This window comes from Cetorhinus maximus, chromosome 1 (assembly GCF_964194155.1).
Source record: "Cetorhinus maximus chromosome 1, sCetMax3.hap1.1, whole genome shotgun sequence".
Classification (NCBI taxonomy): domain Eukaryota; kingdom Metazoa; phylum Chordata; class Chondrichthyes; order Lamniformes; family Cetorhinidae; genus Cetorhinus; species Cetorhinus maximus.
This window is the reverse complement of record NC_135879.1, coordinates 158,695,020-158,712,342: the sequence shown is the minus strand read 5'-3', so window position 1 is coordinate 158,712,342 and position 17,323 is coordinate 158,695,020. Positions and strand designations below refer to the sequence as shown.

At 41.8% G+C, this 17,323-nt stretch overlaps 1 protein-coding gene across 5 annotated transcripts in view; it reads right to left on the bottom strand.

Moving 5' to 3' along the window:
- Nucleotides 1–5,253: 5,253 nt before the first annotated feature.
- The window catches only part of trim23 (tripartite motif containing 23), a 270,598-nt gene continuing 258,528 nt past the window's right edge, over nt 5,254–17,323 (bottom strand). For 3 of the 5 annotated variants that reach the window (XM_078548932.1, XM_078548897.1, XM_078548924.1), the window contains 4 exons: nt 12,325–12,454; nt 11,299–11,409; nt 8,786–8,910; nt 5,254–6,907 (listed from right to left, as the gene is read on the bottom strand). In XM_078548932.1, coding sequence (XP_078405058.1) covers nt 6,728–6,907; nt 8,786–8,910; nt 11,299–11,409; nt 12,325–12,454 — 546 coding nt within the window. In that variant the 3' untranslated portion in view covers nt 5,254–6,727. The remainder of the gene's footprint in view (nt 6,908–8,785; nt 8,911–11,298; nt 11,410–12,324; nt 12,455–17,323) is intronic. The other 2 variants (XM_078548906.1, XM_078548915.1) reach the window with 2 other exon arrangements.

Below are 17,323 nucleotides of genomic sequence, written 5' to 3'. Positions count from 1 at the left end.
TTACTTTCCTACCTATCTTTGTGTCGTCAGCAAATTTAGCAACCGTTCCTTCGGTCCCTTCAACCAAGTCTTTATATACATTGTAAAAAATTGAGGCCCCAGTCCCTATGATGGATGTTAAGCTAACTGGCCTGTAGTTTCCTTTCTGTTTGTCTCACTTCTTGAATAAATGAGTTACATTTGCTATTTTCCAATCTAATGACACCTTCCCCGCATCTATGGAATTTTGGAAAATTAACACCATTGAATCAACTATCTCACTAGCCACTTCTTTCAAGACCTTAGAGTGAAGTCCATCCGGACCCAGGGATTTGTCAGCCCACAGCCGAACAAATTGCTCAGTACTACTTCCCTGGTGATTGTAATTTTTCTCGAGTTCCTCCTTCTGTTCCATTTCCTGATTTACAGCTGATGCATAATACTGTTTAATTCATCTGCCATCTCTCGATTTTCCATTATTAATTCCCCAGAAGCATCTTCTAATGGACCAAAGCTCACTGTTAACTTTTTATACAGAAACTCTTTACTATCCGTCTTTCTAGCTAGCTTTCTCTCACTCTAATTATTCCCTCCCTATGAATCTTTTTGTCATTCTTTGCTGTTCTTAATATCCTTTCCAATCTTCAGACTTGCCCACCTGTCTTAGCACAATTATACGCTTTTTCTTTAAGTTTGATACTGTCTTCAACTATTTTAGTTAACTACAGATGATAGCCCTCCCCTTGAAATTTTTCTTTCTTGTTGGAATGTATCCTGTGTATTCTGAAATATCCCTTTAAATGTCTGCCACTGAACCCGTTCACCTATCCCTTAACCTCATTTGCCAGTTTAGCTAGCTTCACTTTCATGCCCTCATAATTGCCCTTGTTTAAGTTTAAAATACCAGTCTTGGACGCGCTCATCTCTCCCCTAAAATGAATGTAAAATTCAATCATAATATGATCACTGCTACTTAGGGGTGCCTTCACTGAGGTTATCAATTAATCCTATCTCGTTGCTTAATACCAGGTCTAGTATAGCTTGCTCTCTGGTTGGCTCCAGAATGTGCTGTTCTCAGAAACTATACGGAAAACATTCTATGAACTCATCTACACTACCTTTGCCCATCTGACCTTTCCAGTCTATGTGTAGATTAAAATCTCCTATGATTAGCACCATACCTTTCTACCAAGCTCCCATGATCTCTTTTATACTCCGTCTTACCATGTAGTTACATTTATGGGACCTGTACACCTCTTGTACAAGTGACTCCTTGCCTTTATCATTTCTCATCCCTACACAAACCACATCTACATCCTAGTTTCCTGAACTTAGATCATTCCTCTCTAATGTTCTAATACCATCATTAATTAACAGAGCCACTCCTCCACCTTTTCCTAGCTTCTTGTCCTTCCTAAATGTTATGTACCCTTCAATATTCAGGTCCCAATCTATATCATCCTATAGCCATACCTCTGTAATGGCTATCAGATCATATTTGTATTTGTGCTATCAATTCATTTTTTTTCAAATGCTACGTGTGCTTAGATATGGATCCTTTAGTTTTGTCCTTTTATAGCATCTAGCCTTATCTGCTGACTTACTCTTAGATTTGTACTCTTTGTCCCTTCCTGTCACGGTCTGTTTATCATTTCCTATATTAGTACCTTTCACTCCTGCCTTGTCTCCACTCTTTGGTTTACCACATCTTCCCAAATTTGATCCTGTACCCTCACTATTCAGTTTAAAACCCTCTCTACTTCCCTAGTTATGTGGCTCGTTAAGACACTAGACCCAGCACGGTTCAGGTGTAGACCGTCCCAATGGTACAGATCCCACTTTCCCCAGTGCTAGTGCCTCACAAACTAGAACCCACTTCTCCCACAACAGTCTTTGAGCCACATTTATTTCTCTAATTTTTTTTGTTCTGAGCTAATTTGCACATGGCTCACATAATCCAGAAATTACCTTTGAGGTTCTGCTTCTTAATTTGGTGCCTAGCTCATCATACTGACTATGCAAAGGCTTCTTCCTCATCCTGCCTATGTTATTGGTACCTACATGGACCACAACCACTGGATCCTCCCCCTCCCACTGCAAATTCCTCTCCAACCTTGAGCAAATGTCTCAAGCCCTGGCACTGGGCAGGCAACATAGCCATCTGGACTCTTGTTCCTTGCTACAGAGAACAGTGTCAATCCCCCTTACTATACTGTACCCTACTATCAATCCATTCCTTTGTGCACCCCTCACTTGAATGGCTTCCTGTGCCACAGTGCCTTGGTCAGTTTGCTCATCCACCCTGCTGCCCCCACTCTCATCCAAACAAGCTGAAAGAATCTCAAACCTATTGGACAATTGTAGAGGCTGATACTCCTACCCTCTGGGTCCCCTTATCTGCCTCAGCTGCAGTTGCACCCCCTGTCCCTTTTCACTTTCCAACTCAGAAGATCGTATCCTAAGGGGTGTGACCATCTCCTGGTACAAAGCATCCAGGTAACTCACCCTCCCTATGTCGCAGTGTCTGAAGCTCAGCCTCCAGCTCAATGACTCCGAGCTGAAGTTCCTCAGGCCACAGACACTTACTGCAGACATGTTTCCCTTGGATTACACTGGTATCCAGGAACTCCCACATGCTGTAGCTATGACATCACCTATCCTGCCATACTTATTTTAATTATTTTATTCAATTATTTATTTTCTTTTGTATACTTGTTAATCTTATGACAAATTCCTGTACTATTTTAAAACTTAGGAATAGAATAGACCTTGACCACTTACCAAATATTCAGCAAACACTAGCTAATTCTGTGGTAGAACAAGAATCAGTTCCTACAGGGTGAAAAAGTTAGAAAAAGCAAAGGAGCATCTACCTCCTTCGGCTCATCAAACTCCCATACTCTGTTGAGGTTGCACACTCAGTGCTGGTCGCACTGAGAATGTCTGAATTTATGGCCAGGATCTTTGGGTCTGTGTGCAGGGGCGGGCCCCACTTGCTGACCAGTAAAATGACGCGCGGTGACGTCGGGTGTGTGTCCCAACGTCACCGCGCGTCATTCCGATCTTCAATTCAGTGGGCGCACACTGGAGTCGGCTGCCCTCCTGCCGAACTGTCAGAGGCCTATTAAGGCCATTTAAAAGTGAATTAAAGCAATTAACTGAGCTGCCCATCCAACCTGAAGGTTGGCGGGCAGGTGAAGCACCCAGGTGGCCTTTGCATTTATCATGGAACCTCATCCAGGGGTGGGATGAGGTTTCATGAAGGATTTATAAATCAAATACATTTTTTCATTAAAATTCATTGACATGTCCCAGCTCATGTGACACTGCCATGAGGGGACATGTCTGAAAATTTTTTTCTTCATTTAAATTTTTAATAATGAAATTAAACTTCGAGGCAGCTCTGTGCCTCGGAGATTTCTGCGGTCTTTCGCAGGAATCAGCAAAAAAAAGCAGGAATTTTTCCCACCCAACTAAGTCCCTAAATATTAGGTTAATGTGCTATATCTTCCCCCATAGTACAATTTATATCCCAGGAACCATCACCATCTCGCAACTGCCTTCATTTACACTATTATGTGATCCATAAAACTGAAATTATCATTGCCAAAACTGATTAATAAGCTTTGCCCACCCGTGCCCGCTCTTGCTCAGCCCCTCTGATGGGGAGAAATTCTCTCCTACATGTTCAAAACAAAGATTGGTGGAGCCCAGGTACAGCAAGGCCAGTTCAAACTAGTTTCCTTAATTAACTATTTCAGTTGCTGCCAGTAGATAGCTTCTATCTCCCTGCTTAGGCCCATGGATGAGACTTAGAATTTAAACTGTACTTGCAGTTAAATGTTAAATACAAACAATATTAGATTTTGGAAAGAGATTTAAGCTTCCCTCAGCTCACCAAACACACTCACTCCATCGAGGTTGCACTCCAGTGCCACGTACAGGTTAGCATCATACAGATTTGAGACGAAGCTTCCTAATCAGTTTTGGCAATGATAATTTCAGTTTTATGGATGGCATAATAGTGTGAATGAAGGCAGTTGAGAGATGGTGATGGTTCCTGGGATATAAATCGTACTATGGGGGAAGATATAGCACATTAACCTAATATTTAGGGATGTAGTTGGGTGGGAGAAATTCCTGCTTTTTCAGCATCCTACTGAAAATTTGAACCCACATGCTTGTGCTGATTACAATAATGCTGATAAGAGCTTGAGTCGCAGAACTGAAAGGCCAATTCCCAACAGCATTTCCAACCCTAGTCCTCTGGAGCAGATCAGCCTGGCAGCACTAATAAATGGTCAAAGATTAATTTGGTCTGATGCCTGAGCCACCGGTTAATAAGATGCCAGGGTTTGATAGTCCATGACGCAGACTGCCCTATGATTCATCAGCTCCCTCCATAATAAGGTCAGAAGCGGTTCACTGCTGACTGCACAATTTTCAGCACCATTACCAACTCCTCAGATACTGAAGCAGACCGTGCCCATATTCAGCAAGACCTGTACAAAATTCAGGCTTGGGCTGATGTGTGGCACGGATGCTACTTTAAGTGTCAGGCAATGACTATCTCCAACAAGAGAGAATTCAACCATCTCCCCATGACATTCAATTGCATTACCATCGTTGAATCCCCACTATCAACATCCTGGGGGTTACCCTTGACCAGAAACTGGACTAGCCATATAAATACTGTGGCTACAAGAGCAGGTCAGAGGCTGGGAATCCTGCAGCGAGTAGTTCACCTCCTGATTCCCCAAAGCCTGTCCACTATCTACAAGACACAAGCCAGGACTGTGATGGAATACTCTTCCCTTGCCTGGATGAGTGCAGCTCCATCAATACTCAAGAAGCTTGCCACCATACAGGTCAAAGCAGCCTACCTGATTGGCATCACATTCACCACTTCCAACATCCACTCCCTCCCCCACTGAATCACAGTGGCAACAGTATGTACCATCTACAAGATGCATTGCAGCAACTCACCAAGGATCCTTCGACAGCACCTTCCAAATATGCAACCTCTACCACCTAGGACAAGGGCAGCAGATGCATGGGAACACCACCACCTGCAGGTTCCCCTCCAAGCCACACACCATCCTGACTTGGAACTATACTGCCGTTCCTTCATGGTGCTGAGTCAAAATCCTGGAACTCCCTTCCTAAAAGCACCAGGTGGAGGGGCAATTAAGAATGAGCAATAAATGTTGGCCTAGCCAGTGATGCCCACATCCCATAAAAAAAAAGATTTAATGTTATATCAACCAAGCACCATTTTGCTTTGAACAACTGAATATTTTATTGACCTTGAAAGTACTTTTATTCAGTGTATATTCATTTCTTGGCACAGGCTAAGGGTTACATACCTACCATTGTGTAAGCAAGCCCATTTTTCAGGGATGACAAAGATTAGGGTGGTAGTCTGAAGTCAATATTTTTCTCACTCCTAAACTGCATAAAAACTCAATTTGCCTGTCAGTCCTACGTATCCAGCTTTGAGTTTAAGGCAACGCAGACTAGAACCTATAAACTACCTAACTTGAGATATCATCTTCATAGATTGGCACCTCCAGCTGTCAAATTTTAGTAGTTTATGTGCTTGTGTCTCTGGAGTGGGGCTTGAACCCACAACATTCTGGCTCAGAGATGACAGTGCTATCCACTGCGGATGCTGTCAATTCCTAGTTGCACAGCTGTTTTTGATTACCCTCTATTGAGAAGGATGAAAGGAAAATGACTTGCCTGCAACTCTACCAGATATGTAAAACACAAGTCAGGAACAATGCTGTACACTAAGAATTTAGTATATTCTTTAATTCAGCTTAGACAAAAATGTGTTTAAATAGTAAATGTAACATTGTGCATGTTAATGGGATGTATATTTAAAGAAAATGCATGGGAGTGCTATTTATTCAAAAATACTCCACTTGATACTGCTGAGTACTTTGCTCTGACTCCCATAGATTTAAAGACATGGTCTTATTTTCTATGGAGCTGCCGTGAGACTGAGTTGGGCAAGAAGAGGTCTGACTTTGTGAATCACAACACAATACAAACGGACTGATATTTGGAGTATATAAACTGAAGAGTACTTTGAATAAGTAGTGCTTACCCATTTGCTTTCGAACAATGAATTTCTGTAATGTTAAGGTAAGCTTATTACTGAGCTAACAAGCATTCGGGCTGCTAAGAGTGAGGCACATGGAAGTACTCAACAATAATTAGCAGGCATTCAACAGCCATAAAGCTGTCTTACAGTTCAGGATTTCAGGAATGTGCGGTTAAAGCACAATACACACCCATCTTCAATGGACATAGTATTGTGCATAGTTAAATGAATACATTTTGCTCCATAAGAGATTACTTGTTTAGCGTTAAATCAATACCTTGGTTTAAGTTCAAAACTTTAACAGCATCACTGTAAAAAAAAACTAGATTAAGGAAAAAGTATTAAGTAGCAACACATTGAACTAATTTAGAGCTACAACAAGATGATTACCTGCACTATTCACAATAACAAACTAATGCAACAGACAAGTTAATTGAACTTATTTTCTCAAAATGAAACACTCAATTACATTAATACATTTCAAATCTGTTTTACAAACTTACTGTATGTCCCTGCTTACTTAAACCAAATTCAGCTACTATTCTTCAAATACGACACAAGGCAAAGATGTCACAGAGAGACGTGCAAAGCAGTTATTTACAGGCAAAACTAATGATAAAGCTTCTGGTTGCAGTAGTATTAGGCTACGTCCAACACACCCGCTGCCACCAACTGTCTTGAGAGCCAGTCCAACCCTTCATGTAATCCTAATCCACTCTGGGCATCACAGCCTTGAATGTGCCAGCTGCGACCACAGCACAATTTGTGCAGACTGAGCAATTCTGTTATTTCTTCTACAGCAAGTGCTCCAGTCACATCCTGTTGAACAAATTGCAACAAATGGAAATTAAGTTGCTTAAAAAAAACATATTTGAGCAAATGACAATTGGTCAATCCAAACTATCAATTCGATTCCTCTTTCCTGTGTCATCGTTGCATAAAATTAATAATAAATATTTTCAAATCCTACTATGCCTCTTTGGAAACCCTGCTCACAACCTGGAGTGACAATTAGTTCTACTTGTAATCCCTTTTTTTAAATTCAAGAAACTGATTTGTTTGTAAAAGCAAAATACATCGGATGCTGGCAAACTGAAATAAAAACAAAAATAGCTGGAAAAACTCAGCAGGTCTGACAGCATCTGCGGAGAGGAAGGCAGTTAATGTTTCGAGTCCATATGACTCTTCATCAGAACTAAAGAAAAATAGAAATGAGGTGAAATATAAGCTGTTTGAGGGGGGTGGGACAGGTAGAGCTGGGCAAAGGGCCAGTGATAGGTGGAGGCAAAGAAGAGATTACCAAAGATGTCATAGACAAAAGGACAAAGGGGTGTTGATGGTGGTCATATTAGCTAAGGAATGTGCTAATGGTGCCATTAAGGGTAGAAAGCAGGATGAGCTAGTGACAGATGGCCCTAGTGGGGGTGGGGGGGGCGGGCGAAATAGGCTAAAAGGTGGAGATAAAACAATGGATGGAAATAAATTTTAAAATAATAAAAGAAATATGTGGGAAGAGAAAAATATATTTTAAAAATATATAAATTATTATTAGAAAAAAGGGGCATCGGAAAGGGGGTGGGGATGGAGGAGAGAGTTCATGATCTGAAGTTGTTGAACTCAATGTTCAGTCCGGAAGGCTGTAAAGTGCCTAGTCGGAAGATGAGGTGCTGTTCCTCCAGTTTGCGTTGAGCTTCACTGGAACAATGCAGCAGGCCAAGGATGGACATGTGGGCATGAGAGCAGGGTGGGGTGTTGAAATGGCAAGCGACAGGGAGGTCTGGGTCATGCTTGCGGACAGACCGAAGGTGTTCCGCAAAGCGGTCGCCCAGTCTGTGTTTGGTCTCTCCAATGTAGAGGAGACGGCATTGGGAGCAGCGAATGCAGTAGACTAAATTGAGGGAAGTGCAAGTGAGGTGCTGCTTCACTTGAAAGGAGTGTTTGGGCCCTTGGACGGTGAGGAGGGGGGAAGTAAAGGGGCAGGTGTTGCACCTTCTGCGGTTGCATGGGAAGGTGCCATGGGAGGGGGTTGAGGTGTAGGGGGTGATGGAGGAGTGGACCAGGGTGTCCCAGAGGGAACGGTCCCTACGGAATGCCGACGAGGCGGGGTGAAGGGAAGATGTGTTTGGTGGTGGCATCATGCTGGAACTGGCGGAGGATGATCCTTTGAATGCGGAGGCTGGTGAGGTGATAAGTGAGGACAAGGGGGACCCTATCATGGTTCTGGGAGGGAGAGGAAGGTGTGAGGGCAGATGCACGGGAGATGGGCCGGACACGGTTGAGGGCCCTGTCAACGACCGTGGGTGGAAAACCTCGGTTAAGGAAGAAGGAAGGCATGTCAGAAGAACTGTTTTGGAAAGTGGCATCATCAGAACAAAAATGTGACGGAGGCGAAGGAACTGAGAGAATGGGATGGAGTCCTTACAGGAAGCAGGGTGTGAGGAGCTGTAGCTGTGGGAGTCGGTAGGCTTGTAATGAATATTGGTGGACAGTCTATCACCAGAAATTGAGACAGAAAGGTCAAGGAAGGGAAGGGAAGTGTCAGTGATAGACCATTAAGTTTAATTAAGTTTATTCACTTAAATTTTCTTGATCTTGTTACCGAGTATTACACATTTTAGAAAATAATTTTGTTTCCAGCCAGTCAAAATGAAGTGGTAAAACTTGAGACTTGGTAATTGATAACTGCTATTGACATACCTGTTTATTGGCAAAGATGAGGAGTAAAGCATCTCTTAACTCTTTTTCAGCCAACAACTTGGCCAATTCACTGTGTGCTTCCATCAATCGGTCCCGGTTGCTGCTATCAATTACGAATACAACTGCTGAAGGAATAAAAGCACAAAGAATAAAAATTACTATAAGCAACACACTTAAGATATCAAACCCATCAAAAGGGCAATTCCCATTTTCTTCCCTTCAGAAAGCATTGATTTTCGATAGAGCATAGTTCCATGTTCACTGGCCTCCTTCTGAAACCTTGCCCAAGATGGCATTATTCATATATGAAGCAATCTGTGTTGACAAGCTTTTGAACCAGAGGAGTAGAGATATATAGGGACAGACACAAAAAGTAGGCAGCAGTTAACTGAAGACTGTAAGCAAAGTCAGAAGGATTTGAGTAAGAAAAAATCAGATGATTTTATCATTCAATGGTATCAACAGAGCCTAAGAAAACACACATACAACATAGCGCACTTTGTGAAATGCCAACTTTGAAGCAGCTTACAAAATACACTTAAAAGTTATGTAATAGTTATAATAAATCCATAGCATTAAAGCTGAACAAAAAATAAGTTCATACTGTATGTAATGGGCAAAACACAAACATCTGCGTTCTCCAGACAACAGGAACTGGTCAGACTTGATTTGTTTTTTAATGCTTATGTATAATTCAAACAGTGCTGGAAGAGAATGATCAACTGCAAACAATTAGTCTTGAGGTTCAGATAAGGATAATGAACAAACATCAATTTTGCTGTTTTTGGCATTGAACTGCTTACATACACCATTCCCACTTCTCTATCAACCACTTTAGCCAGTAAAACCATGTTGAACCTGGTCCAGAATCTCTCTGGAATGTCATGAGAGAGCATAGGCAGAATACTTGCACTGCAACAGTGGCCCCAGTTTACTCTGCTGCAGAATAAAGCTCTTGGCCCTTCAGCTGCCACACAAAAATTGTGGACATGCAGCAAAACGCTACCATGAGGGCAGTGTCAGGGACTTAAGTTCACATTACCCTGCCTGCCATTCGTCACGGTGCCATCATGCTTCTTGAGATGAGAGAAGTCATGAGCATTATTAAACTTCCCACTCACAAAGAGTTGAAAAACCAGAAAGAAAGCACTTAAAATTGCATCTGCCACTCTGGGAAACAGCAGCTAATATTCATGCATGTGGTATCCACTGACTATCCAGATGGATGGAATGAGACACATGCAACATAAAGAATCAACACCTCGTTACTGACCCAACTGCAGAGGACTCTGGCTTCGACCATCATTTAATCAAGTCTGTAACAGGGCATGGACAATGTAACCATCTGATCCACGAGTGGAACATGAGGGACAATCCCAAGTGTGGTTGCGGCCATGAAACATCACATTAACCTGCCCACTAAAATCGGTGGTAGGAGGCACTTCATTTCTCCACTCAGCATCTCAGGAGGCCACCGGATAGATAGCCAAACTAGACATCCCATTATTAGCTTTTCGTGTCATTATTAAAGTAATTAGTAATATAAAGATCTTTTTGAATAACATAAGGGCCCAGATTTTGAGATAGGAATAAGGATGAGACTATCAGCACTCATTGTTATAACAGTAAATCAGACAGCATTCCAATATCCACATATGCTTAGTTAAACATGGAAATCCAGAGGTTTCTGCCAGGGTTCTTCAACACATTTACACACTTCGCTACACTGGTACCTCTCAGAGATTCACCGTTCAAACACGAAGTTGCAGTACTTAACCATTCAACAAGTTAGAAAAAGTTATTGTTGGTACATTCAGGTGTAAGTGATTTTTTAATTGCATACCGAGTCTTAATTATTCCTAAATAACCCCTCTGGCTCTGCAAATTTAATTCTGCAAGTGTGGAGTTTCGTTCCTTCAAAATTTAATTATTGTTGAACGTGTAACTTAAAAAAAAATTGTCTCTTATTGTTCTCTTAATCTCATCTATCTTTCTCTTTATTTCACTGTCTGGACATAATTTTGCATTTAATTAAATATTCTCTTTCATACTTCCCGGTTTAGATTCTTCCTGTCTCAGTGAAAATTCTTTAGCCCAACTGATTGAGGAGATATGTTGTTTGCCCTACTCACACATGCCAGAGATCCCCTTTGTAGAGGGTACCATGCTGAAAAGGAAATAAATCCTGAAAGTTGATGCTAAAACTTTCACGATAGGTCTGTAGGCAGCTGTAAGTATACTGAACGGTGAACATCGTTCCTCTAATATTGATCACAAAATTTGGGCCAAAATCTTTCACATTTTTTAATTTAAAGATTTTCAAAGCAAAATCCATCAAAAGAAACATCTCAAAGCAGTAATCTAGTAAAGGAATAAAAATGCAGCAACTGTAGGGAATTAAATTTAGGGAGAGCATATCCTGTAACAAGTAGGGCACAGAGTTAGTACCAGCAACAGCATAATCATCTAGGTGTATACCAACAAAGTGTTCACACAAACAGATATTGTCTTACCTTGTGTGTTAAGGTAATAATGCTTCCAAAGTGGCCTCAGTTTATGCTTGCCTCCTACATCCCAAATAGTAAACTTTAAATTTTTGTATTCTACAGTTTCTACATTAAAACCTGCATTGGAGGGGGAAAAAAGTGTGTTAATTTTACATTTTCATAAGATAATGTTGACAAAAATATAAAGTCATCCTAAAACTCAAGTCATAAATTGGAACTTATGCTTCAATTTTGAAGACACTGGGTTGAAAAATAATAATTGAAAGGGAGACACATAGGCACAAAGGCAGAGGGGAGAGAGAGAGAGAGAAAGCGAGAGAGAGGGAGAAAGCGAGAGAGAGGGAGAAAGCGAGAGAGAGGGAGAAAGCGAGAGAGAGGGAGAAAGCGAGAGAGAGGGAGAAAGCGAGAGAGAGGGAGAAAGCGAGAGAGAGGGAGAAAGCGAGAGAGAGGGAGAAAGCGAGAGAGAGGGAGAAAGCGAGAGAGAGGGAGAAAGCGAGAGAGAGGGAGAAAGCGAGAGAGAGGGAGAAAGCGAGAGAGAGAGAGAAAGCGAGAGAGAGAGAGAGAGAGAAAGCGAGAGAGAGAGAGAGAGAGAAAGCGAGAGAGAGAGAGAGAGAGAAAGCGAGAGAGAGAGAGAGAAAGCGAGAGAGAGAGAGAGAAAGCGAGAGAGTTTAGAAAGCGAGAGTTTAGAAAGCGAGAGAGTTTAGAAAGCAAGCAAGAAAGCAAGCAAGAGAGAGAGAGAGAGAGAGAGAGAGAGAGAGAGAGAGGGAGAGTCCTCGTTTATTCAACTGCTGTGGATGGGAAAAGCCAAATAGATGTGGTTAACATAGTATCGAGAAAATGTCATTATACTCAACAGCTCTAAACTCAGCATTTTCAATGACGGAACGTAATAGAGCAGGGCTGCTCATGAAAATATAGTTTCCTACTGTATGAAAATAAATATACTAATTAATGATTCTGAATGATAGAGCATATGAACATTTACTGTTACTAACAAAGCAATAACGAGCACTTTGAGCCAATGTAAATTACCTATAGTAGGAATAGGTTGCATAAACTCATCCTGCTTCAGTTTGAAAAGAATGGTTGTTTTGCCTGCTCCATCCAGCCCTATAGTGACTACACGTATCTCCATCTTGGGCCCAATATGAACACGGTTATCCTATTGAGGAAAAATACAATTTGAATTTATCTTCATTCCTTCACAATATAGAATTTCAATTTCAAAGTCAATTTGCCTTTTTGATAACATTTCACACCACCCATTCGTTCTTTCTGCTAAATAGACAAAATTGACTTTAATAGTCAAACAAATATTTGATTATTTGCCACTGTAATAATTCAACTGTAATAATTTGTTACCAGAACAGAAACATTCAGCAGCTGTAGAGAGAAGAGGCAAGTTCATGTTTCCAGTTCTGATGAAGGGTCTACACTTGAAAGTAATTATATATGAACAATATTTTAAAAGAATGGAAAAGGGTAAGGAGAAAAAAAAAGTCACTTTTTTAAAAATTCATTCAGGAGATGTGAATATTGTTGGCAAGGCCAACCTTTATTGCCCATCCCTAATTGCACTCAAAGAGGTGGTGGTGAGCTGCCTGCTTGAAATGCTGTATGTATAGATACAGCCACAGTGCTATTAGGGACGGAGTTCTGGTATTTTGACTCTCCGACAGAGAAGGAATGGCGGCGATATAGTTTCAAATTAGGATGGTTTGCAACTTGCAGGTGTGGCATTCCCATGCATCTGCTGCCCTTGTTCTTCTTGGTGGTAGAGGTCATGGGTTTGGAAGGTTCTGTTGAAGTAGCCCTGGCTATAGTGCATCTTGTAGATAGTACAAACAGCTGCCACCGTACATTGGTGGTGGAGGGAGTGAATGTTGAAAGTGGTGGGTGTGGTGCCAATCAAGTGGGCTGCTTTATCCTGGATGATGCCGTGCTTCTTGAGTGTTGTTGGAGCTGCACTCATTTAGACAAGTGGAGAGTATTCCATCACACTCCTGACTTGTGTCTTGTAGATGGTGGACAGGCTTTGGGGAGTCAGGAAATGAGCTATTCACAACAGAATTCCCAGCCTCTGATCTGCTCTTGTAGCCACAGTATTTATATGGCTGGTCCAGTTCAGTTTCTATTCAGGGATGTTGATGGTAGGGGGATTCAGCAATGATAATGCCACTGAACATCAAAGAGAGATGGTTAAAAATTCTCTATTGGAGATGGTCGTTGCCTAGCACTTGAATGTTACTTGCCACTGGCCTAAATGCTGTCCATTTCTTGCTACATGCAGGGGTGGACTTCAATATCTGAGGAGTTGAAGAGCATTAGCGAACATCCCCACTTCGGATCTTATGATGGTGCCGCTGATGCTGGTTAGCCTCCAACAACCACAACCATCTTCTTTGTGCTAAGTATGACTCCAACTAGTGCAGAGGTTCCCCCCACCTCCCCCGATTCCCAATTGTCATCAGCATCTACAAAAGATGATGGACAGACATTAAACAATCCATTTCAGATAAGGTATTTGCTGATGGCTGAAGAGGCTAATCCTTGAGAGACAGGCTCTGTCACAAATGCCACACATCAAGCTACTAATTGTCTTTGTGGGTTGTAGTTTTTGGTGTTGGCATCTGTTGCCAAGCCATTGTAGCCAATCATCATGTCATGGGCATGCCAGCCCATAGGAGGTCACCATTTTCCTCTGTTAGCAGCTAGTGACTTCCACATGCAATTACTGATGTTTAGGGCCCTCATGTCATGCTTGCAAACATCCCTGAAATGAAGCTTTGGACATTTTACTGGTCACCTGGCTCTGGTTATCTTATCATACAGAAAGTTCTTGGGCAGCTAACAGTCTTCCATCCCACAGATGTGCCTTAGCCAATGAAGCTGCTTCTGTTTGCACCCCATCCACAAACATTCACTCCCTCCACCACTGATGCATAGTAGCAGCAGTGTGTACCATCGACAAGATGCACTGCAGAAACTCACGAAGGCTCCTTAGACAGCACCTTCCAAACCCACAACCGCTATCATCTAGAGGGACAAGAGCGGCATGGGATACATGGGAACATCACCACCTGGAATTTCCCCTCCAAGCCATTCAACATCCTGACTTGGAAATATATCGCTGTTCCTTCACTGTCGCTGAATCAAAATCCTGGAACTCCCATCCTAATAGCACTGTGGGTGTACCGACACCACATGGACTGCAGCGGTTCAAGCCGGCAGCTCACCACCGCCTTCTCAAGAGCAATGAGGGATGGGCAATAAATGCTGGCCTGGCCAGTGAAGCCTTGAATTAATAAAAAAAAATATGGCAGGACTTCAAACCCATGGTCTGATCTAAAAAACAGAAAATACTGGAGCAACTCAGCAGGGCTGGCAGCATCTATGGAGAGGGAAACTGAGCTAATGCTTCGAGTCCATATGACTCTTCAGCAGTATTTTGCTTTTACCTTTATCTGATCGGTTGGTTGTGGGATCATTTAGCTCTGTCCATAACATGCTACTTCTGCTGTTCAGCACACACATAGTCCTGTGCAGTAGCTTCTTCATCATGCCACACAAATGTTCCCTCTAATGGAATATCTGTGCATAGCCAGCTTCTTGCACTGGGTAGTCTCATTAAGACGAAAACAGGGGCATGCATGCATGCACGTATCTTCAGTTTTGCTCCTGATGGCCCATAGTGCCTCACTGACGCTTTCAGAAATGTTGTTAATCTATCCCATTTAGCACAGCAGCATATAATAGAGGGTGTCCTCGGTATGAAATCAGGATTTCCTATCACCACACAGTGTAGCGGTCACTGTTATGGACAGATGAATCTGTGACAGGTAGATTGGCGAGGATGAGGCCACATAGGTTTTCCCTTATGTTGGTTTCCTCCTCACCTGCCTTGCACGTCTAGTCTGACAATTTTCTGCTTCAAGATTTGGCCAGCTCAGGCACTAGTGGCCTACATTTGGTGATGGACAATGAAGTTTCCAGAGTACGTTTGGTGTACCTTGCTGCCAAAGAATCAGTACTTCATTCATACAGTTGAGGAAGGGCAGTAGGTGTTAATCAGAAGGTTCCTTGCCTGTGTTTCATCTGATGCTGCAAGACTTTATTGGGTCCAGAGTCAATGTATACCACTGTGCCACCAGGTCTGGTGGGTCTGTCCTGCTGGTGGCACATGCAGGATTCTGGCTGAAAGGTAAGATTTTATGAGGCTGTGGCTTGATTAATCTGTGGGACAGCTCTCTGAAATTAGGGGTCGCCCTTTTACAAATCTCCAGATGTTTGCAAAGAGGAGTTTACAGAGTCAACATGACTGGATCATGTACAAATCTAAAGCTGGGTAGTTCATCCAGTTTTATTCTTAATTTTTTTTTGTACTGGTTGATAAAGCTAAATGGTATGTTCAGCCATTTCAGAGGACAATTATGAGCCAACTACATTGCTGTGAATTTAGAATCATAAACAGGCCAGGCCGGGTAAATTCCCCTAAAGGGGAACAGTGAACCAAATGGGTTTATGCCCAACCAAGAGCCTCATAGTAGCTCATTTCAAATTTATTTCATTAACTGAATTCAGATTCACAAATTACCATTTTAACTCTCAACTCTAGATTATTGGTCCATATGCTACCATGTCAGATATGTGAATTCTAATCATTCATTATACAAGTAAATGTAGTCAATTTGCACACAGTAAGGTGTCACAACAGCAATGATGAATGATCACTTAATCTCTTTGTGGCGATGCTGGGTGAGGGAAGAATGTTGACCAGAACAAGGGAGAAGAACTTCCTCCTCTTCTTCTAACAATGTTCTGAGATCTTTAATGCCTACTTACATAGAAAGATGGGGCTTCTATCTCACTTGAAGGATAGACCTCACACCTCTGACAATACAATACCACCTCATACTGCACACAAGTGTCAGGCTACATCTGTGCAATCAAGACTTAAAGTGGCACTTCGGCATTGGCGAGGCCACATTTTGAATACTGTGTGCAGTTTTGGTCCCCTTACTCAAGGATGTAAATGCATTGGAGGCAGTTCAGAGGAGGTTTACCAGATTGATACCTAGAATGAGTAGGCTGTCTTATGAGGAAAGGTTGGACAGGCTGGGCTTATTTCCACTGGAGTTTAGGAAAGTGAGGCATGACTTGATTGAAGTATGTAAGATTCTGAACAGTCTTGACCAAGTGGATGTGGAAAGGAGGTTTCCTCTTGTGGTTGAGTCCAGAACTAGGGGGCACTGTTTTAAAATTAGGGGTTACCCTGTTAGGACAGGGATGAGGAGAAGCTACTTCTCTCAGAAGGTTGAGACACTTTGGAACCCTCTGCCTCAGAAGGCGGTGGAGGCGAGGTCACAATATTTTTAAGGCGGAGGTAGATAGATTCCCATTAGACAAGGGACTCAAAGGTTATCAGTGGTAGATGAGGATGTGGAATTCGAAACACATTATTGAATGGCAGAGCGAGTTCGAGGGGCCAAATGGTCTACTTCTGCCCTATTTCATATGTTCGTATCTGGCTCAAAAGGTAAAAATGCTCCGAACTGAGCTGATTTGAGCTGGGGGTAGTCCCCATGTATTTTGATCAATTAAACAAATGTAATTTGGTTCTGATCATGTTTCAAAAAGACTGCATTAAAAGCTAACCCTTGATCAAAGCCTTTTACTTTCAAGGCTAGGTGGCCTCTTATGAAAAAATGATATAAAAAAAAACTCCCTATGTTAATTGATTTTGTTCTAAAATAGGTTTATTCCATACCCACCACTTCTTCAATATCTCACTTCTTAATTAATTAGAGGAAACTTAGACAATAGAAAAAAGAAATAAGACAAAATAAAATTGATAAAGCATTGAAATAAAAGGTTGAATTAAAAGGTAAAAAAGCCAAAAATGGACAAAAACATTAATTTTTTTTACAAACAATACATAACGTGAAGGTAGTAATTGAGAAGTGAGATATTGAAGAAGTGGCGGGTGTGGAATAAACCTATTTTAGAACAAAATCAATTAACAAAGGGAGTT